The sequence below is a fragment of the Aulonocara stuartgranti genome, assembly GCF_965226115.1.
Source record: "Aulonocara stuartgranti genome assembly, chromosome: 6".
Lineage (NCBI taxonomy): Eukaryota > Metazoa > Chordata > Actinopteri > Cichliformes > Cichlidae > Aulonocara > Aulonocara stuartgranti.
The window spans coordinates 5,334,769-5,357,691 of record NC_138944.1 but is presented as its reverse complement, the minus strand read 5'-3'; the positions used below and the strand labels follow the sequence as shown (position 1 = coordinate 5,357,691).

The following is a 22,923-nucleotide window of genomic DNA, read 5'->3' as shown; positions in this document are numbered from 1 at the left end:
TTACAAGTGTAAACACTCCCAAACTTCCCAGCAGCAGTATACACATGCACGAGGACACTCCTCAACTTACAGCGCGTGTCTGGCCCCTCCTCATCGTGATCCCGTTATCAAAACATCAGCCTCTACTAGATACAGTAGCTGCTGAGAGCGAAGCAGTGACAGAAAGCAGTCCGGCTGTTTGCAGAGAACACTTGGATCTGTTCAATTATGGACGCTTCGGTAAAAACAGCAGGAAAATGCACAGAGGCAGCGAGGGGGGATTTAAAGGAAGGTGAAGTGGCACAGAGCTCCCGCGGCTGTTGCCAGAAATGTGTCCCTGGATTCATTCCGACAGTTTACCGCAATGAGCTTGTGCAACTTTTCAAACTAGCGGGACCAGTGGTAAGACTGTGTGGACACAACTGAATAGCTATATTTAACTGTAGTGGTGTTTTTATTCGGACATTATTTGGCATCCCTGTTTGTCGCTCTCTGTGTGATGTTACTGATTTACTACAGACGTTGTGCCATGTGTCAGTAAACTTGGGACTCGTTATTAAGACTGTGTTATATCTCGTCCCGTTTGTTTAAACTAAACAAACCCGGGACTGTAGGACCGAGCTGTTTATATCTGTTTAGTTGCTTAGACAGGTTTGTGTTAGGTTTTGTATTGTTGGTTGTCATTTATGCTTAGAAATATTTAACCATGTATGCTTAGAGGTGTATAATTAATTGTGTAGTGATAGGTTGTGTGATCTTTAACAGGCTGCAGAGGCTTGGTGTGTATTCCACACTAGAATGCACACCCACATCCTGGGAGCACGAGAGAGGTCGTACCTTCTCTTATTGTTTTATGGTAGGATTAACGTAGCTACGTCTGTTCTAGTCTAAGTGCTTTTTGTTTAGATGAGCTGCAGGAGTTCCTCACCGTGTTATCTAGGGTGAACCATCTAGGGTGAGGGGGGGCTACCCTCTTCCCGTGTCAAGGATGTTTGCCTTTGTGCTTTCATGTATATGACCCTTTGATCAGCAGTACCACCCACACACACACACACACACACACACACACACACACACACACACACACACACACACACACACACACACACACACAGTATTCTTTGTTCACATGTATACCTATGTAAGATGCTATATGTTAATGACCCTATGCATATTCATGTAACCACAATAAAGGCAAGGCAAGGCAAGGCAAGTTTATTTGTATAGCACAATTCAACAACAAGGTGATTCAAAGTGCTTTACAGAGACATTAGAAACAAGAACAAATAAAAAGCATGATTTAAAATTGATTAAAACAAGCAAATAAACTAACTAATTAACAAACAAACAAACAAACAAAACAGTATATAAAATCAAAACAGATAAAATCAGAACAGTAGATAAAATCAGTAGTTAAATGTAAGTTTTGAAATTTAAGCTTAAAGTGTGGATTTGGTGCTTTATTCAAATGCAGCTGAGAACAGGTGAGTCTTCAACCTGGATTTAAATAAACTGAGTGTTTCAGCTGATCTGAGGCTTTCTGGGAGTTTGTTCCAGATATAAGGAGCATAAAAGCTGAATGCAGCTTCTCCATGTCTGGTTCTGACTCTGGGAACTGATAAAAGACCGGATCCAGATGACCTGAGGGATCTGGAAGGTTCATACTGGGTCAGGAGGTCATTGATGTATTTTGGTCCTAAACCATTCAGAGCTTTATAGGCCAGCATCAGAACTTTAAAGTCTATCCTCTGACGGACAGGCAGCCAGTGTAAGGACCTGTGTTTAGCTGGAGAAAATTGTGGCACAACCAGTCATTGATTTCCTCAATGCATTTACCAAGAGCCTGTACAGGGCCTCGGTCTCCTGGTGACATTGTGATATATATTTGTGTGTCATCTGCATAGCTGTGATAGTTTATTTTGTTGTTGTTTATAATCTGTGCCAGTGGGAGCATGTAGATGTTAAACAGAAGGGGTCCCAAGATGGAACCTTGGGGAACTCCACATGTGATACTTGTCTGCTCAGATGTGAAGTTACCTATTGATACAAAGTATTTCCTGTTTTCTAAGTATGTTTTGAACCAGTTTAGTACAGTTCCTGAAAGACCTGTCCAGTTCTCCAGTCGTTTGAGTAACATGTTGTGGTCAACTGTATCAAATGCTGCACTGAGATCCAGTAAAACTAGGACTGACATTTTTCCACTGTCTGTATTCAGACATATGTCATTAAACACTTTGGTCAGAGCAGTTTCAGTGCTGTGGTTCTGCCTAAAACCTGACTGGAAGGCATCGTAGCAATTATTCTGTTTTAAGAAGTAACTGAGCTGTTGAGAAACTGCTTTTTCAATGATCTTACTTAAAAACGGGAGATTTGAGATCGGCCTGTAGTTGTTCATTTGTGTCTTGTCAAGATTGTCCTTTTTCAGTATAGGTTTGATTACAGCAGTTTTTAGTGATTCTGGAAACACACCTGATAATAAAGAAAAGTTGACGATCTGTAACAGGTCTGACTCTAAAGTCTTTGAGACCTTTTTGAAAAAACTTGTTGGCAGGACATCTAAACAGCAGGAGGAGGAGTTCAGTTGACCTAAGATGTCCTCCAGGTCTTTGCTGTTAATAGGTTGAAACTGTTTCATGGTGTTTAAACAGTTTTTTGGTGGACACAGTACATATCCTGGATCTGCTGTTGATGTACCAATTGCTTGTCTAATTTTTTGGATTTTTTCAGTGAAGAATTTGGCAAAGTCATTGCAGGCCATGGTCGAATGAAGTTCGGCTGCCACTGGCACAGGAGGGTTTGTTAGCCTGTCAACTGTAGAAAATAAGACCCGAGCATTATGGCTGTTTTTAGTGATGATGTCAGAGAAGTAGGACCTCCTTGCATTCCTCAGTTGTAAATTATAATTGTGAAGTTTCTCTTTATAAATGTCATAATGAACCTGGAGGTTTGTTTTTCTCCATCTGCGCTCAGCTTTCCTACACTCTCTTTTTTCATTTTTCACCAGTGTGGAGTTTCTCCATGGAGACTTTTTCCTTCCAGAGATAACCTTCACCTTAATGGGAGCAATAGTGTCCATTACATTTAACATGTTAGCATTGAAGCTATTGACGAGCTCATTGACTGACCCTCTGGGCAGGTCAGGTGTTAATGGGAAGACCTGGTTAAAAATTGCACTACTGTGTTCAGTTATACACCGTTTTGTGATCACTGTTGTTGATATATTTGTGTGGGCTGAGATTTTACTTTCAAAGAAAACACAGTAATGATCAGACAGGCCCACATCAGACACAGTAACCTTTGAAATGCTCAGGCCTTTGGAGATCAGTAGGTCAAGAGTGTGTCCTCTATTATGTGTGGCCTCTGTTACATGCTGAGTCAGCCCAAAGTTGCCCAGAGTGTTACTCAGGTCTTTAGTCCCTTTGTCCTGAGGGTTGTCCACATGAATGTTAAAATCCCCAACAATAATTACACAGTCAAAATCAACACAGATCACAGACAGCAGTTCACTGAGGTCATTAAAAAAGTCTGTGCAGTATTTGGGAGGCCTGTAAACATTAAGAAACACAACTTTGGATGGGGCCTTCAGCTGTAAAGCCACATATTCAAAAGACTGAAAACTTCCAGGAGATAGCTGCTTACATTGAAATGATTCATTAAATAAGACAGCAACCCCCCCTCCTCTCCTGCTCGCCCTGACCTCACTGATAAAACTGTAGTTAGGAGGGGTCGTCTCGATGAGAACAGCTCCACTGTTACTTTGGTCCAACCAAGTTTCAGTTAAAAACATAAAATCAAGGCTGTGCTCAGTGATTAAATCATTAATTAAAAATGTTTTCCCAGCTAGAGATCTAATGTTTAATAAAGCCAACTTAAGTGTTTTAGAGGTATTACTTGTCCCCTCGTGTTTGGGAGCAGTCTGTGGCACACAAGGTATGTTTACTATGTTTAAAGATCTTTTAGAGTGCAGCTCTCTGTGTTTTGACCAGGCCACATGTCTCCTGTCACCTAAAAGTACAGAAATTTTAAAACCTTCTAGTAAACAGGGTCCCAGCTTCTCCTGGGAAAAGTCATCACTGCCATAATCCTCACAGCCCGGACCCTTCACACATCACGCATCAGACTGCGGAGACAGGGCATGAAGAGGAACTAAGGGGGGCGAGGCTGGGCAATGTGACTTCGATTGCTCTGTTGAGGGTGGGGCTCGATGGCGAACCTTTGGCCGCTCTGGTGGGGGGTTTATGGGGGACAAAAAGGGATTGGGACGGGGGGTAGATCTGAGCCCAGCATTGACCCGCTCCATCATCACCTCAGTGAATTTCAGGTGTGGGGAGGAGGGAGAAAGGGAGGGGGAGGAGGGTGATGGCCTGTCAGGGGTTTGGGGGACTGGGGAAGGTCGTGGTCCCTTGTCCTGGTCGTTGGTGTTGTTGAGAGAGTTGGAGGCAAATAGGGACCCCTCTTCTTGCCTTAGATGTCTCTCCTTTCTGAGGCTCTTCCTCAGATGCCATGGATGTCTCTCCTTTCTGAGGCTCTTCCCGGGTGGGGGCAAATGGAGCTCCTCTTCAAGGTTTCTGCTGGGCTTTGTCTGTTCTTGGAGTTCTGTTTGTTCCTCTTTATGAGATAACTCCTCGTTTATCTCAGCCTTGGCACCAAGCACGGATGGATGACGTATGAAATAAAACAAGTTGGAGATGAACAGTTTCACCCCTGACTTGTTAAAATTAAATCCATTTGCTTTGAACAGATGCCTGCGTTCCCAAAAAGTATTAAAGTTGTCGATAAAGTGCACTGAGTGGTCAGCACATGCTGATATAAGCCATTTATTCAGTGTAAACAACCTGCTGAATCTCTCGTCTCCTCCTCTGACCGGCGGTACAGGTCCACTGATGAATACAGCTGCATTCAGAGAGTTTACAGTATTTAATAATCCAGTAAAGTCCCGTTTCAGAACCTCCGACTGTTGTTTGGACACATCGTTTGACCCTGTATGCAGAACAATGTTTGTCACAGTTGGATATTCATCTGCAATTTGAAGAATTCTCTCCTTCAGGTTGTTGACCATATCGTTAGGAAAGCAGAGGACTTTAGTGTTCTTACCGCACATCCTTTGTACATCCTTTACGGCAGAGTCACCCAGAATCAGAGTTTCAGGCCTAGCCTTTAGCTTTCCCTGTGGCCTTTCACTTTTTAACAGATTTTCAGACCTTATTTCGCTGCTTTTAGATGGATGGTTGTCCGATATAGATCCAGGGTCCTTTGATAGTGGAGCAAATCTGTTCTGCAGTTTCACATTCAGTTGTTTTGGAGGTTTGTTGTTAACCTTCCTATTCACGGTTGTCCAGTCCTGTTTCCTCCCGTATACAGGGGTAGAAGAGCTTCTCTGTCTCGTAGGAAGTGAAGGCCAGTCGGTTTCAGAGATTTCAGCTCGCTGTGCCCTGCCTGTGATACGTCCTCCCCCTTCCAGGAGACATGATTTATGTCTTGGTTTTGCACCAAGACAGTCTAAGGGGGGATTATCACTTGAGGATTTATAATAATGCACAGAGTCTACTTTCTTGGTCATGTTATCTGTGCTCCTTAGCTGTGTACTAGCTTGCTCATCGCCATTGTTTTGAATCAAAGGCAAGGTTGTTTCATTTCCACACAGTCCATTTACCTCCACGTTTACTTCTAAGCGATGAATTTTTGTCTCCAGTACTGCAATCTTCTGCAGGAGGCTGTGGTAGTCATCTGTGGAGAGGGAAGGCATCTTGTTGCTAGTTAGCCTAGCGGTTAGCACCTTTCCAGGCTATTGAGGCTGCTCGGTGCCCAGACGCTGTAATCAGGCTTCAGCTGTGTCTAGGCCACAGACACACGGAGCGCTGAGGACAAGGTAACCATAAAATGTTGCTGTTTCTGTTAAGAACACTCTAGTCCTAATGATCTACAAGTGTCCAGAAGTTATCGCAGGTAAGCTCACACGGAAAAAAGGGAAAAAATCAGCCAGGAGTGCTATGGGGAGCCTGGCTGAGAGTCTGATGGAGGTCAAGTGGTGGGACGACACTTGGCTCTAGGCAGGTCTCCCTCATGCATGAGTAAACCAGAGAACTTTGGTGCCTTGTGTCTTGCTTTGCTGTGTAATTATATTGTCTTCAACGTTCCAGCGAATAGGTTCAAGCTACAAACCTATCAGTTTGGCATCATGTTTATTTAATTTTAGATGCATTAATTGTGTTTTTATGGCTTATTTGGATTATATGTCAAATTAGTCCAGATTTTGCTTAAAGCTCAACAACATACATTTGCTTCAATATTTCTTAAATGTTTAACATCCTTAAGTTACTAAATGTTTTAACCATATTCATTACTTATTTATTTTTCCTTTAAATGTATTTCTAAATACAACACAGAGTCAGTATCTCCTCTTCTGTGCTTCAGGTCATTTCCCAGTTCATGATTTTCATGATCGGTTTTGTCAGCACGGTGTTCTGTGGTCACCTGGGGAAAACTGAACTTGCAGCTGTAGCATTATCAATTGCGGTGAGCAGACATTTCAGTGCCTTTGTTGTTGAACTGTAAATATGCATCATTTTTTACCCCACTTTATGCATGTTGTGTTTCGTTTGCAGGTAGTTAACGTCACTGGTATTTCCATTGGCACCGGTTTGTCGTTAACTTGTGATACCCTCATATCTCAGGTAGGGTCCTCACCAGAGCTTTCACTTTATTTGTGTAACCAAGACAAACACAAGCAGCACAGCTGGGTTCCCAGGTTCTCCTGGAATGCCCTTTTAAACATCTCAACACTGAGCTTTTGTGTGGAGTTATTTTTCTATGATCAGTCATACCCTTGTTCTTTGGTGGGATTCTGTGTTTTCCAACTTTTCTCACCCGAGCGTCTGTCTACCTGTTTCACGCAGACGTATGGGAGCGGTAACTTGAAGCGTGTGGGTGTGATTCTCCAGAGGGGAGTTCTGATTCTGCTGCTGGCCTGTTTCCCTTGTTGGGCCATCCTCATCAACACTGAGCCTCTCCTACTTGCTGTCAAACAGAGTCCAGAGGTCGCCAGGTGAGCTGTTATTAACCAGCAATAACAGACGCGTGGATGTTGTGACACTGCTGAGCATGTGTCTGTCTCACTCTTAAAGAAACACAAATTATGCAAAATGCCAAGCACTATTAGTTTGTGCAAAACAATGCAGTAATCTAAAAGCACATTATACCTGCAGTGGCAGTGAACAGTTAACTGAGCACTGGAAAATTCAGACGTTTTCCTGAACAAAGGTTTTAGCTAAAGCCAAAAAGAAAAAGAACTGTGGTACCAGCTGTGTAAAAATATTTTTAAACCAGTTTTGTTCATTTGTTGAAGTATCATAGACTAGAAATGTCTGTTTAACTGCTAAATCCTCCACTTTCTTCACCACCGTTGTTCAGTTTTTAATCTGAACTGTCAGTGTGCTGGTTCTTACTGTTTACTGTTCACTGAGTTTTTTCTAAACATAACACAAATATGTGAATTCAGTAATGCAAAGGCATGAATTTTTCATTCAGGAGAACAAATTATGACCTCTTCACACAGATTATGGAAATATTTAACTTTGTACTTGCAGGGCTTTAAAATTAAACTCAGGAAAACAGCAATTTGCATGTCAGCTGTTAAAGTCACTCAGCTTTCTATGCAAGTGAGTTTAGGGTTCATCATTACTAACCTGTGAGGAATAACTGGTTAGATTTGTGTACTGGTTTACAGCCCAGCAGCGTCTCAGACTACATGCTATGTTAACATGCCAGTGACATGTCTCGACTTTTGGGTAAAGTTGCAAAAAACGTAATTGACATCACGAGACCTGAGATGCATTTTCAGTTTGTCTAAACTATTTGGGATTAGTTGGATCTGATAAGTTCAAAAATGAAGCATCATCATTGGTCACACAGGGTTTATTTTACAGCATAACACAATGAAGTCACTGTTGTTTACCAAAGTAGGAAACAGTAATGTGCAGAATGAAGTAAAAGAACAAGAAAAATACAATGTGCCCATAATTTATGTGCAGTCACCATCAACAGTGTTGCAGGCTTACTTTGTCTTTTCATTTCCACATGAAGCCTTTCCCAGCTCTATGTGAAGATCTTCATGCCTGCTCTGCCGGTGAGTTTGATTTGACAGAGTTTTGAAAGGTGTTAAATAACCAATTTCAGCACAGCTAAAAGATCTGTTAGATCTCTGTTCCAGATGCAAAGTTCTTAACAGTTTAATAGATTTACACATGGTTAGGTTTGTGCGGTCTTTCATGTTTGACGCCTGCTGATCTTGGTTGATGACGACTTTTTCTCCAGAAGCAGCTTAACGTTTTAGGTTGTTATTACAATGTATTAACATCAAACACTCATTATTCCCAGAGGATTCAGTTCAAGCCATCCGTAAATTTTCTTCCACTTGTTCAAATCAGGGTTGCAGGGGCACTGGAACCTATCCCAGCTGTCACAGGTCTAGAGGCAGGGTACAACCTGCACAGTGTATAGCAGGGCTAATGAAGAGACACGAACCATTCACGAACACATTTATATCTCCAGCCAATTTAAAAATCACCAGTTAACCTAATATGCATGTCTCTGGACTGTGGGAGGAAGCTGGAATTCCCAAAGAGGACCCACAGGCACAGGGACAACATACAAGCCTTGCCTAGATTCAAAGGACCTTAGCTAACTGTCCAAATTCTTAGCTCAGTTCATTTTTTTAGCAGCTCCAATTCACAACAGTCACATTAAGGCACTTATATTGCAGAAAATCAGAAAGCAATCCCACAAACTCTGGGACAGAGTAGACAAGGGTTAATGACATTCAGTGGAGGCATATAAATGCAATGAATCTGTAGTAACTGTAACTTATTGTCATTTGACATGTTTCTCAGCTTTGGCTGTTTATTATCTTCAGTAAAAAGTGTTAGCGTGCTGATTAACCTAAGATCCGATCATGTGCTCAAATTTGTTCTTCGCTTCTGTCAATGAGTCTCTTATCATTTAATGTTTGCTTTCTTCAGGCTGCTTTCATGTACCAGCTGCAGGGGAGGTATCTTCAAAATCAGGTGCTTGAACGTGCATATGGCCCAACATTACCTTAATAGTTGGCTGTGCATTTAAAACATTAACATGAATGTTATGTGTATTTTGTGCTTTGGTGTACAGGGAATTATATGTCCTCAAGTTATAACTGGAGCAATTGGAAATGTCTTTAACGCAATATTCAACTACGTCCTCATCCATCAGCTGGATTTGGGTGTTGCGTAAGTTTTCCTCCATCATTCCTGTGACATCATTGGTTGAATGTAACTCTAAATTCAGTCAAAGAAAACTAATGTGTTTTAAATTCTTTATTTAATGATTCAGTGAATTTAACACAGATTGCACGATAGATTAAATGACTAAAAAGTCAAATAAAACTTACATTACCTTCTAATTTTAGTTTGGGTAGCTCTGTTGATAGCGTTTCATTTGATTGTCACTTTAAATATGTGGCATTAAATGTTTATTTTTTACGGTGTTTTTGTCTTTAAGTGGATCAGCAGCAGCCAATGCCATCTCCCAGTATTTGCTGGCAGCAGTCTTATTCATTTACATGTACTTGAGAGGTCTGCATAAGGCTACATGGGCAGGTCAGTCATTTTACTTCTACAGGGAATCTTGAACTTGCTGAAATGTTTTTATTTTGCTGTGTCATTCGTGACAGTTACTATTCTTTAACAGGAGGGTTTCAATAAACTTTAAGACATCTCTGTAATAGTTAAAACGTGTGGGATTTAAATAACATTTCATGGTAAGGTCAAATATATGTAAATCCTTCATTGGTAATTGTTGATCCTAGGCCTATCATAAAATTATAATTTAAACCAATAGTTTGAAAGATGACATATAGAGTCACTCTGACCCACAGGTTGGTCCCTTGACTGTCTCCAGGAGTGGGGACCCTTTGTCCAGCTGGCTGTCCCCAGCATGCTCATGCTCTGTCTGGAGTGGTGGATGTTTGAAGTGGGAGGATTCCTGGCCGGTGTGATCAGTGAGGCCGAGTTGGGAGCTCAGTCAATAACCTACGAGCTGTCCATTCTAGCATACATGGTAACTCCACTCAGTTTTGCTTGCATGTTGACTTGGCGTTACATTTTGGAATTACACATGGACTTTTTCCATAGATTCCACTAGGGTTTGCTAGTGCTGCCAGCGTACGGGTTGGGAATGCACTTGGTGCAGGAAACATCGAGCAGGCCAAGCTGTCAAGCAAAGTCCCCATCATCTGTGCATGTAAGAACCGACGTATTATTGTCTGTGTTACATAAATGGAAAGCACTAAAAATACTGATAACTGAGCAGTAGCAGCTCTAGTTTCATTTCATATTGAGCCTCATGAATAGAAAATTTTGAATAAAATATTGTTAAATAAGCATATGAAGCATAAATGTAATAAAATATAAATCCATCCGTCCTGCCACCTCCTTAACAGCTTATCCAATACCATATTGTTGATGGGAGCTTATCCCATCATTAGCTAACCTAGCATGGATGTCTTTGGACTGTGGAAGGAAGCTGTACCGAGCTATAAACCATGCAGGAAGGTACTTCACAGCAAAACGGTCATGGGTTTAAATCCACTGGCTGCCTGTGTCCTCTTGACCCATCAGAGTAAATCAATAAAAATGTAATCTAATAAACCTGGCTGCTGTATTTAAAGTGCTTTCTGTGTTCTTGTCATCGCTTTTTCCTTCAATATTAAAATTGAATGATTTTAAAAGAGTGTAATGCATTTTATTCTGGTTTCTTTTTCTCGTTGCAGTCATAATAGCGTGCTTTGTCAGCGCTATTTTCTGTGCCTGTAAAAATGTAATTGGATACATTTTTACTTCAGAGCTGTAAGTATAATTTCTGACCTTTAACCTCTACTCTAGGACGAGTTTCTCCGTTACTTATTTTGGTATTCTTGTATAGGTCACATCAGGTTGTTTTATGTGGCTGCTTGAACTGTTGAATGTTAAGTAAGGCTTTAACTTTCATGCTGACTCACAGACACATACGGGTGCCAAATAAAAAAAAAACAGTTACGCTTGTTATTCATCCCTTTGTCCCAGTGTCCATTTCATTAACTGAAACAAGACTGGTTTACATTGTTGATTAGATAAAAACGAACACAATAATCAAATAATTTCATGTTACATGGAGCTCATTGCATTGAAGGTCGTTTTTCAAGTTTGTGTATGCTTCATGGTGTTTGACTGTATTTTAACTGCACATATTTTTTTAGTGATATTTTGCAGAGGGTTTCTGACATCATGTTGGTGTTTGGTTTCTTGCATCTTGGTGATGCAATTGCGGTAAGAAATGATTTTACAGCAGTGATCAACATTTTAGGCTAATACTGAAAAATATAAAATGTGATTCAAAGAAATCTGTGTTTGTGTTTACAGGGCGTGACTGGAGGAGTTGTCAGAGGTGTAGGAAAGCAGTCGGTTGGTGCTCTGTGTAACCTGATCGGGTACTACTTTATTGGCTTACCCACTGGCGTGTCCCTGATGTTTGCAGCCGAAATGGGAGTTGTAGGTGAGGGTGGCAGAGCAGTGAAGTCATTCCAAGTTCTTTTATTTTCCTTCACAGTAAATTAATGTGACATATTCAAGATAAGAGAAAATATTATTTGCTGTTGTTGTCATCTTTCGGTGATTATTTACAGTTTTACACAAAATCATGAAATACAAAATGCTCAGAATTACAATTACATAGAAAAATAAATACATTAGATGTAAAGAAAAAAAAGTACTAATAGGAAAAATTAAATCTTTAACCTTTTAAATGAAACATTTTAGACAGTATTCTTTATCTAATCTTACCTTAAATTGTCTTTCATTAAAATGATGCATATACTGCTGACGCTATGCGAAAGCGACAATCACCGCATGTTAAGTCTTTCAGGTTATGCTGTATTGGGAACAAATGTGTGCAGCAGTCAGAAATTAAATGTACCTCCGGCCTGACAAGCAGGCAACCCATTAAAACTCTTCTTCTTCTGTTTTTTCTGCTGTAGGATTTTGGGCAGGCCTTACGGTTTGCGTGTTCGTGCAGTCGATCTTTTTCATCACATTTTTGTGCAAACTCAATTGGAAGAAGGCTGCTGAAGAGGTGCACACCTGCATCTATTGACAGTTTATCACACTTTCACTCATCAAAGCATGTCATTGACTGTTGTGTCTGATCAGGCTGAAGTGCGAGCGGGAGTCCGCGTCAAAGAAGAAAAAGACACGATCAAGATGGAAAATAGAGGTGAGTGGGCAAACTGGCTGAAACATCCCATTATTACAGTGTCTTATTCATGCTTCTCTTTCCAAACCCTAGACTCTAATCTCATCCAGACCCCAATCAGTACTATTGCATCCAGTGGTGAGAGCGCCGAGGTGGACCACGTATTGATGGAGATGCAAATACCAGAAGAGAGTCAAACCACCAACACCACTACAGTGGGAGATGTTCTGTCAGTGTCACAGCTGGTGTTACGGCGCGGCCTGGCGATACTCATCATGATCCTCATCCTCGCTGCTGGAGTCATTACCAACACCGTCCTCACTCCACTGCTGAAATGATGCAAAGTTGACAGTTGGACAAAAAGCACAAAGTTTATCTAAGTAATACAAATGCACCTTCTTTTGTGGGAGGGTTACTTACACTGTTGATTCAACAGAGGAACAGCTGTGTGCAGTCTGTGCCCCGTCTTACAGTGTCCGGCCACAGAGATGAATTCAATAAGATGAAAAGGGCGGAATATGTAGTAAACAAAGGACAGCTTTATTAAGGCCTTTAATGAAAATGTGTGTAAAATGAGGCCACTGTTTGATAATGATAATCAGTTTGATGATATTTTTACAGTCAATTTGTAACATACAGAACCTGCAAATAATTTAATGCACATTTTATGAAGCGTCCAGTCCTCTCATTTCATTTTATATTTTGCTGTAATACCATTCACACTGTAGCAGTATGTAGCAACTTTAAAGATATTGTTTGCATACAGTTAGTCACACTTCTTTTAAACATCACTGATAAACCTGTGTATCCTTGCTTGCAACTGTTGGAGCAGTCCACCTCTTTCCTTCATGTACATCTTAGGCAGGGTTAAGACAAGGAAACACAAAAGCACGCTCTCTTCACTGGGACTAGGCCTGCTCTTGTAGGCAAAAAGAAAGCACTGTGCATCTTTACACACTATATAACTTTTTTCTGCTGACCTTTGTCCAGTGTTGGTGCAGGACAGTGAGATCCAGGCCACATTTCAGTTTGAGAACAGAATATAACAGAACAAAAAACTTTTATTGTAGGGTGGAACTGGTTCCAGATTGGGCACTTGGTCTGTTTTGGTGGAAGGAAGATACTGATGTTTTAATACTAAAGTAACATTCTTTACAGTCTGTATTTTCAGAATAAAACTATGACTGTGGTATGAAAAGTGGGACGTCTTCCAGTAATGATTTATAGAAATATTGTTTAACTGTACTCGTTTTGTCAATAAAAGGTCGAAGTTACTTGACCAAAACAGAACTCCAGTGACAGTTTTGTTTGTTTTTTAGTTGAGGGTTCGTGCATGAACCTTGGGGTTATTGTTGTATATACAGTGTTGGGAAGGTTACTTTTAAAATGTATTCCATTACAGAATGCATGCCCCAAAATGTATTCTGTAACGTATTCCGTTACGTTACTCAATGACAGTAACGTATTCTGAATACTTTGGATTACTTAATATATTATCATGCTTTTTACAACTACATGAATGTACTATTGCTGTGTGATTTATTACTATTACTGAAGGTCCACGGCTCCGAACTGTAGTAAAGGGAGCTCTGACTACTACGGCGGGGTCCCTGTCGGCTCGTAGCTGAAAAATAGCTTTACTTTGTTGTGTGGGTCAACTTTTCTTGCGAGAAACAGAGAGAGGCGTTGAAAGGCTGCTTCAACGGAACTTATTGTTTTCGGAGGAAAACACGAACACAGTGTACAGTCGAGTCTTAATAGCTTACTTACAACTGGGCTCGTCAGGCACTCTTCTTGGCTGAAGTCGTTATTATTATATTTACATGCTTCCAGCTCCCGTTATTGCTCGATGACACCTCGTACTTTTCCACTCCCCTTTTTCTCCCTCCTCGCACTCACAGACACATAACGTGTATGGCAGTCCATTCTCCCTGCAGCACGGACTACACTGCCCATGATGCTACATTCTTTAGAGCTATGCTTGTAGCATTCTGCTTGTTAGCTTAGCACAACAACAACAACAACGAAAAGGCGCTCTCTCTCACCCAGGAAACACACAGTCGCAGAGAGAGAGAGAGCGTCGCCCTGTAACCATGGCAACCGTAACGCTGCCGCCTGGAACAACAGAACGTAGCTGTCAAACAAAACCCAAACAGTCCTGACCCGCGACAAAATGAAACAGGAAAGTACCGCAGTGTAATCCATTTATTTCAACAAAGTAACTGTATTCTAAATACCACCTTTTTAAACGGTAACTGTAACGGAATACAGTTACTCATATTTTGTATTTTAAATACGTAACGGCGGTACATGTATTCCGTTACTCCCAAACACTGTGTATATATGTAGTGTTTTGTATGCACACAAAATACATTTCAATGCCTTTGCCAGCATGTCCCCAAAACACATTGAATAACTGATTTCTCTGTGTAAAAGGATACAAATACCAAAGAAGATTTATCAGAATACTTTAGTGATCCCTAGGGGAAATTCTTTTTCGTTACAGTGCTCCATTATAAACAACCATTAACAAAGACAGACAATACGCTAACTAAGAATAGCACAATATATACAGGCATATATATACATAAAGGTCACTTATTAATAAATAGCTGAAAAAGGAAGAACATGCGCAAAAAGGGTGTAGCTGTTGCCGTAAACAGTGTGTTAAGTGGATGCGTGTGTTAAGTGGATACGTAATTCTTTAATTACTTGTTATAGTCACGTAATTAAAGAATTGTTTTAATTTTGCAGTGTCTGTCTAATTATGTTTCCTTTTTCCCCCAAGAGGAATGAATTGTGAAGCTTAACTGAAGAACTATATCTGTTTGGTATCATGGCTGCAGCACACTGGATACAATCACAGTTAACAGGTGTTGCCAATAAACCGCTCCTCTACTGCATGACTCTTTCATCTTCACAACAAGACGTTATTGCCATGGTAACACCTACCTTTAGACTGGCGTGATTTCCCCTCTGGAGCTTTCGATTCCATCAGTGACCTGACTGTGCTCAAGCTTCAGTAAATTTAGGTCAGAGTAATGAGTAATAGTAACTAACTAACCACCTCCTGTTACCAGTTTAAATTCAATTATATACATTTTATATAAATAAAATGTATACAAATTTGGACATAATGTATATAAATATGTAACTTAAGATATTTGGGAGTAACTTAAAAAGGAATTTCTCTCATTACTGCAGTACTTTTATGGCCCACTTGGAGCCGCCCCACAGTGGGACTCACAGATATAGTAATGTTAGTCGACCTTTTGTTGTTTTTAGCCAGCGGTGAACACATTTACATGAAAGGATAGCGTGCTGAAATACCAGCTAACGTTTGTTAGTGAGCTGTGTGGGTACAAAACACGAGTACAGATATTGACTATTTAGAGCGACAATTCTAGACAGACTGTCCATTAAAAATGCTCAAAGCCATAATTCTAGTGACACAACAATAGAAGTCTGACTGACTCAAAATAGTGGACTTTAGGCCTTGTAGTTATCAATCGGATCAAACTACCTGCGTCCAGACAAATCAAAGCAGCCATACCTCTAACTTGAGTATCCCTGAGAATGGGGTTTCAAAAGTTCATGCAGTTGTTATCAGAGTGGAAACTATCCAGTGATGCCAGAAGCTGTGAAAATGCTTTTTAGTGCCTTAAGCTGTTCATGGGTCTCTCTGAGGACTGACACAGCCAGCCTCAAGTGGCACCAAGAGGAACTGCATTCCTGACTTAAGAAAAAAATTATGCATTTGTGTCAAACATTATTATGAGTTGACATCACTTGAAAAACACTTTGAATTTTGTGAAATGCCGGTTGCGGTTTGAGGAAGGAATCAAAGGGCAAAAGGGTAGATCTCCATTTGCTAATAAGATATGAATGAAGTGGGGGAGAATATATAGAGCTGGAAGGGTGTGTATCGAGGTGTGGTTTCACTCCTGAAATTCAAATAAATTATCACCAAAGCAGGTCTCTTTGATGTTAGATCACAGAAATGGTGGCATTGTTCCTCCTGGTGACTGTTCAGATAAGCCAACTGACTGGCCAGTCTTCAACAAACCGTGAAGTTGCGTAATTATTCAGCCCCCTGAGTCAATACTTTGTAGAACCACCTTTTGCTGCAATTACAGCTGCCAGTCTTTTAGGGCAGCGGTCTCCAACCTTTTTTGCGTCACGGACCGGTTTATGCCCGACAATATTTTCATGGACCGGCCTTTAAGGTGTACAACAAATACAACAAAATAAAACTAGTACCGGTACCGAAAAAAAGAAAATTTATTCATAACACACGTGAAAAGACCCAGGAAAACCGAGTAAACGATAAAAACGATAACAAAATAACGCTGAAAACTGATAAAAACCCTGAAAACTATACATTTCACACCTGAGCCTCAACTCTCGCGGCCCGGTACCAAACGACTCACGGACCGGTACCGGTCTGAGGCCCGGGGGTTGGGGACCGCTGTTTTAGGGTATCTCTCTACCAGCTTTGCACAGCTACAGACTGAAATCTTTTCCCATTCTTCTTTGCAAAACAGCTCCAGCTCAGTCAGATTAGATGGGCAGTGTTTGTGAACAGCAGTTTTCAGATCTTGCCACAGATTCTGGATTGGATTTAGATCTGGACTTTGACTGGGCCATTCTAACACATGGATATGTTTTGTTTTAAACCATTCCATTGTTGCCCTGGCTTTATGTTTAGGGTCGTTGTCCTGCTGGAAGGTGAACCCCGCCCCAGTCTCAAGTCTTTTGCAGACTCCAAGAGGTTTTCTTCCAAGATTGCCCTGTATTTGGCTCCATCCATCTTCCCATCAACTCTGACCAGCTTCCTGTCCCTGCTGAAGAGAAGCAGCCCCAGAGCATGATGCTGCCACCACCATATTTGACAGTGGGGATGGTGTGTTCAGAGTGATGTGCAGTGTTAGTTTTCCGCCACACATGGCGTTTTGCATTTTGGCCAAAAAGTTCCATTTTGGTCTCATCTGACCAGAGCACCTTCTTCCACATGTTTGCTGTGTCCCCCACCTGGCTTGTGGCAAACTGCAAACGGGACTTCTTATGGTTTTCTGTTACCAATGGCTTTCTTCTTGCCACTCTTCCATAAAGGCCAACTTTGTGCAGTGCACGACTAATAGTTGTCCTATGGACAGTGTAGCACCCTCAAGGATTGACGTACGCACGATATAGTTATAGAACAGGGTTTATTCTGGTCTTGGCAACCCGTGAGAACTGCTCACGGACAAAACAATAAAACAAAACACATCAAAATGCGCTCTTGTAAGTAGTGTTAATCAATCAAAAATCCTTGATTACAGAAAATAAAACACACAAACCTCGTGAGCTGACATCCAGGAGGTGCTAAATAGTCCTTTAGGGCAAATAATTACGCACACCCCGCTTTTCAGTTATTTATTTGTAAAAAATGTTTGGAATCATGTATGATTTTCGTTCCACTTCTCACGTGTGCACCACTCTGTGTTGGTCTTTCACGTGGAATTCCAATAAAATTGATTCATGTTTGTGGCTGTAATGTGACAAAATGTGGGAAAGTTCAAGGGGGGCGAATACTTTTGCAAGCCACTGTATTAGAAGATAACATGGTCACATCCGTCCGGAAGAAGAGACAGAGTTTGAATGCACAATGCAGTTTTTACTGTAAGTGTTTTTTATTTTCATTCACAAAAGGGGAGAAATCTAGGAGAAAGAACTGGGAGCAAAATCCGTGAATAGTGTGATTTATACTCTGTATCACGCTGCATCTGATGAAGCTGGACCATAGACATGATCAAGAAAACTAGTGGTGCGGGGGGCCCTCAGGCCTCTGGCCTCTGGGCCTGCGGCTTGGTTCACTCTGGCACAGCTGGCTGCCGGCAGAGCCGGCGGGCACGCCGGTGCAGCCCCCTCTAGGTTCTGCTCGGTGGCTACTGGGTGACGCCTTGTCTGGGGATCCTCAGCCCTTCCCATGAAGGTGGCACGGATGCCCCTCCGGTGGTCCTCCTTGGGCTCTCGCACTCTGGGGCCTCTGGATGTCTGGGGCCTGGATCTCCTCCATGCCTCCTTCATGCCCTGGGGGACGGGGCTATGGCTCTCTACATCCTCTTGCAGACCATTACATGTGGAAACCATTTGAATACAAGCGCGCTTAAATAATAAAGTTTAAATAATAAAAACAAAGGTCGATCAAATGGACCAATACGGCAATGCCACGTTGATCCATTTGGCAAAATAAATCCATTGGGTATCCTTGTTGGTCTTCAGACAACAATTCTGACGGCTAAAGAACCAAATGGGACAGGCAAAAAAAAAAAAAAAAAGAAAACTAGTGGTGAAGTAACAGAGATGAAGAATACTCCATCATGGTCAGGAGTGGACCGAGGTTCCCTCTTTGTCCCCAGTGGAAAGTGGGTCCTCTTTCCCTTGATGATCCAACAATCACAAACTTCTGCTTATTCTCAGCAGCTGTTAAGTGTGACTGTGTGTATTTATATGTAATGAAACAGCTCCTCTGCAAACAGGGAGAATTTTGTAGAAATGACTGATGTCCCACTCAGCCCTCTCGTGGTTCAGATGTTTTCAGCTGTTTAGTGATTTATGAGTGTCAGTTCAAGTCCAGGATGACATTGTTTCTTTTCTCTGCATGATCACAGTTAAAAAGTAACTTCTTTGTGATACCGCCAGCAGACTGTGTTCAGGGCCAGATTTCCTTTTTTGAGTCATTTGACACCTGTTACATAACATAACATAACGTTTATTGGAAATATTGTTTAAACCTGCACATTTTTTTGTCAGTATTCAGCACTTTCAGTACAAATAGTTTTTATTCTCTGTTGTCATCTTTTGGGCCACATGGTGGAATGGTGGTTAGCACTGTTGCCTCACAAGAAGGTCCTGAGTTTGGCTCCACCCTCTGGCCACAGGTTTTCTGTGTGGAGTTCACATGTTCTCCCCATGTTGGTGCAGGTTCTGCCCAGTTTCCTCCCACAGTCTAAAGACATGCTGTTAGTGGGGTTAGGTCAATTGATGATTAAGCAGTGAATGGTTTCCTGTCGGTGTGTTAGCCCTACATCAGATTGGCAACCTGTCCAGGGTGAACCCTGCCTCTCGCCATATGGTAGCTGAGCTAGGATCCAGCCCTCCCAGCAGGAACCCTGATAAGGATAAACAGAAGAGGAAGGATCGATGGATGCACTATATATTTGTAATACTTTGTCATGTAGACAATATGGTGCTTGGAGTCATGCTGTCACAATGTAACTTAATACAGATACATTTTAATATCTAAGCTCTGTGTACTAAAAAAAAACCAAAAAAAAAAGCACATGAACCACTCTAGCACTGAGGCATCAGTTTTTAACTTTCATTTTAACGGTCAACTGGGCAAAAAAACAAAAACTAAAAAAAATTTCATGTGCAAAAGTCAAATCTGATTTTAAAAGAAAAATGTGTAAATTTAGAGTATAAATACTTTTCTTGTGAGCTGAGTATATTAGCTCTCAGAAAACATAGCTTTAAAATCCAGATTTGTTCCAGTTTCAATCCCTCCAATTAAATCAACAATTATGAATAAAAATGATAAAATGCTGAACTAGCTTCACATGAAGCGGCAATACATTCAAGCAACTCAGAACATTCATCTTCTCTGACTCCATTATCAATAATATGCACAGTCCAAGCTTCCTGTTAACACCTTCAATAATTAACCTTAATCTTAATTAACCTTAATCTAGTCTGGGTTTCTTACTGTGTCTTCTGCTGATTGAAAAAAAATTATATATATACATAATTTGGGGTTTTTTGCTGTTAAGATCACTTTTATTAGGTCACACAGCAAACCTGGATCCTGACAACCGGTCCAAGATTCTCAGCTAATCTGGTATCTGAGCTTTATCGAGTTTTCCATTACATATCTCCTATACTACTTCCTGCCTTAAGGCCAGTATTACTCCCAAATTTCTCATTGTGAGTCTTCCATCTTCACCTAACTTCTGCTATCAATCAATGACTTTCATCAGGTTGCATACCAGATCAATTAAATACAGCCTGTTAAAAAAAACTCCCTAAATTTCACTGTGTTAAAGAATTACAGGCCATTGATTTGTAAAATCCCCAAGGAAGCTGTGGCTCATCAGCTACTTGTAATAATGATTTTTTTTTTTAAATTAACATGAATAATCCTCACAGCAAAAATCACCCTTAAATAGAGTCATGAGTTGGAGCACAAAGTTTATCTAAGTAATAAAAATGCACCTTCTTTTGTGGGAGGGTTACTTACACTGTTGATTCAACAGAGGAACAGCTGTGTGCAGTCTGTGCCCCGTCTTACACTGTCCAGCCACAGAGATGAATTCAATAAGATGAAAAAGGCGGAATATGTAGTAAACAAAGGACAGCTTTATTAAGGCCTTTAATGAAAATGTGTGTAAAATGAGGCCACTGTTTGATAATGATAATCAGTTTGATGACAGTTGATCTTTGTGACTCATAGAACTTAATGTACATTTTATCAACAATCCTGTATAAAGACAGTGAAAACAAGGAGATACAAAACAGAAGTATGAGAAAGCAGATGTCTTCAGGCACACTCTGTTCACTGGGACTAGACCTGCTCTTGAAGCAAAAAGAAGGCGCTGTGCATCTTTATACATTATAAAACTTTTTTCTCTTGAGCTTTTTCCAGTGTTGGTGCAGGACCATGGTGTCTGATGAGATCCAGGTCACATTTCAGTTTGAGAACAGACTATAACAGTAAAAAAAATTATGGTAAAATGCAAAGAAATCAAGGACAGAATCCCAGGCTACATTTGTGACTCATTGGTGGTTATTGTAAGGTGCAACTGGTTCCAGATTGGGCACTTGGTCTGTTTTGGTGGAAGGAATGTGATATTTAAGATGCCATATTTCAGCAGCTCAGGTTGGGTTACTGAAGACTTTACAGATTTGTTGATGCAAAGGTAACATTCTTTACAGTCTGTATTTTCAGAATAAAAATATGACTGTGATGTCACATGATGCCACAACTCAGCGGCTCAGGTTGGTTTAAAGTTTTTCAAATTGATAGCTTCGGTGCAGCTACTAAAATTCTTGGATGAGTTTGAATTTCAGTGACTTTGATCTCAAGGTCAGAGGTAACATTTTCTGAAAATGTCATGAATGCTGTAACTCAAGAACAAGAAACTTATATGTGATTACTCATGAAAGTGGCCACTTTCTCATTACTTTCATACATTGTTTTAGGAAGTATCCAAAACATACAAGTTTCATTATATAATTTTTCAAGGGATCTTATATCTGTTTTCACTCTTATATGCTTTTCATACAAGTTTCACACAAGACAGATACAAACTTTATAAGATTTATATATATCTGTTCCATATGGGAGGATTCTGAAATTGATAAAATCATGTCTCTAGTAGGATTTTTTTGTGAACTGTGGGGTATTTTTGTTGTAGCATTAAGCATAGAAACTGATTTGTCTGCCTAAAAGCTAAATCAGAAGTACCAAAGAAGATTAAGGATTTAATTAAATTTTGCCCTGTCTGTCTAATTACGTTTGACAATCATTTATGGTAAATAAGACCATATCTGCATGTCTTTGTACAATCACAATCAAACGGGTGTACAGGTGTTCCTAATAAACTGCTCCTCTAGTGTGTGACATTCTCACAACAAGGGGTTGTTACCATGGTAACACTTACCCTCAGACTGACTCAGTTTCCCATCAATGACCTGACCCTGCTCCCTGATGCTCACCTGTTCGTCTCCACTTCTCCAGAATCAAATGTAAAAATTTTGGTTTTATATTTTTATGCTGGTGATTCTACTGAATTTAAATGTCCAGGTAACTGAAACCCTCTGAGGAAGTTGCTGTGTAAAAGTATTGTCCTGATTCATAATAATGTAACAATAAAGAGTCTGCAAAGCATTGAAGCAGTCACTTGATAATTTATGAATCACTGTCTTCTGGTCATACTGGGCAGCTTTAAGTGTGAATGTGTGTATTTATGTATGATTAAACAGCTCCACTGTAAAATAAATACATAAATAAGAATCTTATTGAAGCAAACGTCAAAAAGTCGTCTCTTTGAAGTCACTCAGAGCTCACTGTAAGTCATCAGTCTCATCTCAGAGACAAGCACAGAGCTCATCACTGAGCTACCTGTGGTAATGACTTCTGTCCCACTCAGCCCCATCTTGGTTCAGTCGTTTTCAGCTGTTTATTTATTTCTCATCTTCAGTTCAAGTCTGGGATGACAGTGTTTCTTTTCTCTGTTAAAAAGTAACTGTTTTGTGATGCAGCGAGCAGACTGTTACGTATTCAGGGCCAGACAAATTACCTCTAATCATTTGCATTTTCAAGCCATTTGAGGTCTGTTGCATAAAAGTCTTCAAATATTTGTGGGAAATATTGTTTAGAGATTTATATTGTTGTCAGTATCCAGCGCTTTTATTTACATGACATTTAAAAGAAGAGCCATTTTTCAGCTTTGTTTTCATTTCACTGCATCATATTTGAATATCTGCAATACTCTGTCAAGTGGAACAGACTTTTTTAATGAAATTTTGAGTCATTTTTTCACAGTGAAACTTAATAAAGATGTATTCTGGTATCTGAGCGCTGCATATTTTGATGACCCCAGGTGATGGGTGTCTCTGTTTTGTTTTTTGTGCTGTGCTTCGTTC

The 22,923-nt window shown here is 40.5% G+C and overlaps 1 protein-coding gene across 4 annotated transcripts; it reads left to right on the top strand.

The window, feature by feature from the left end:
- Window positions 1-65: 65 nt before the first annotated feature.
- Window positions 66-13,527, top strand: LOC309708459 (multidrug and toxin extrusion protein 1-like). Of its 4 annotated transcripts, none has more exons than XM_082536531.1 (16): window positions 68-381; window positions 6,394-6,495; window positions 6,585-6,653; window positions 6,876-7,024; window positions 8,062-8,104; window positions 8,997-9,041; window positions 9,142-9,239; window positions 9,511-9,608; window positions 9,887-10,068; window positions 10,143-10,251; window positions 10,781-10,856; window positions 11,246-11,315; window positions 11,409-11,541; window positions 12,023-12,117; window positions 12,195-12,258; window positions 12,331-13,527. In XM_082536531.1, exons 1-16 carry the CDS (start codon window positions 208-210, stop codon window positions 12,573-12,575), a joined length of 1,752 nt encoding a protein of 583 aa, XP_082392657.1. In that variant the 5' UTR covers window positions 68-207; the 3' UTR covers window positions 12,576-13,527. The 4 variants fall into 4 exon arrangements, with proteins under 4 accessions (XP_082392656.1, XP_082392658.1, XP_082392657.1 ...); XM_082536533.1 differs by adding an exon at window positions 745-835 and having other exon boundaries at window positions 310-381; window positions 12,195-13,527; XM_082536530.1 differs by having other exon boundaries at window positions 66-381; window positions 12,195-13,527.
- The last annotated feature ends 9,396 nt before the right edge of the window (window positions 13,528-22,923 follow it).

What these genes read in the sequence shown, in the direction of transcription:
- LOC309708459 (XM_082536530.1), top strand. Translation starts at nt 208, where the DNA reads ATGGACGCTTCGGTAAAAACAGCAGGAAAATGCACAGAGGCAGCGAGG. An exon ending in AGTCCCCATCATCTGTGCAT is followed by an intron (nt 10,252 to 10,780) that starts GTAAGAACCGAC and finishes TTCTCGTTGCAG; the next exon opens with TCATAATAGCGTGCTTTGTC. An exon ending in GGAAGAAGGCTGCTGAAGAG is followed by an intron (nt 12,118 to 12,194) that starts GTGCACACCTGC and finishes GTGTCTGATCAG; the next exon opens with GCTGAAGTGCGAGCGGGAGT.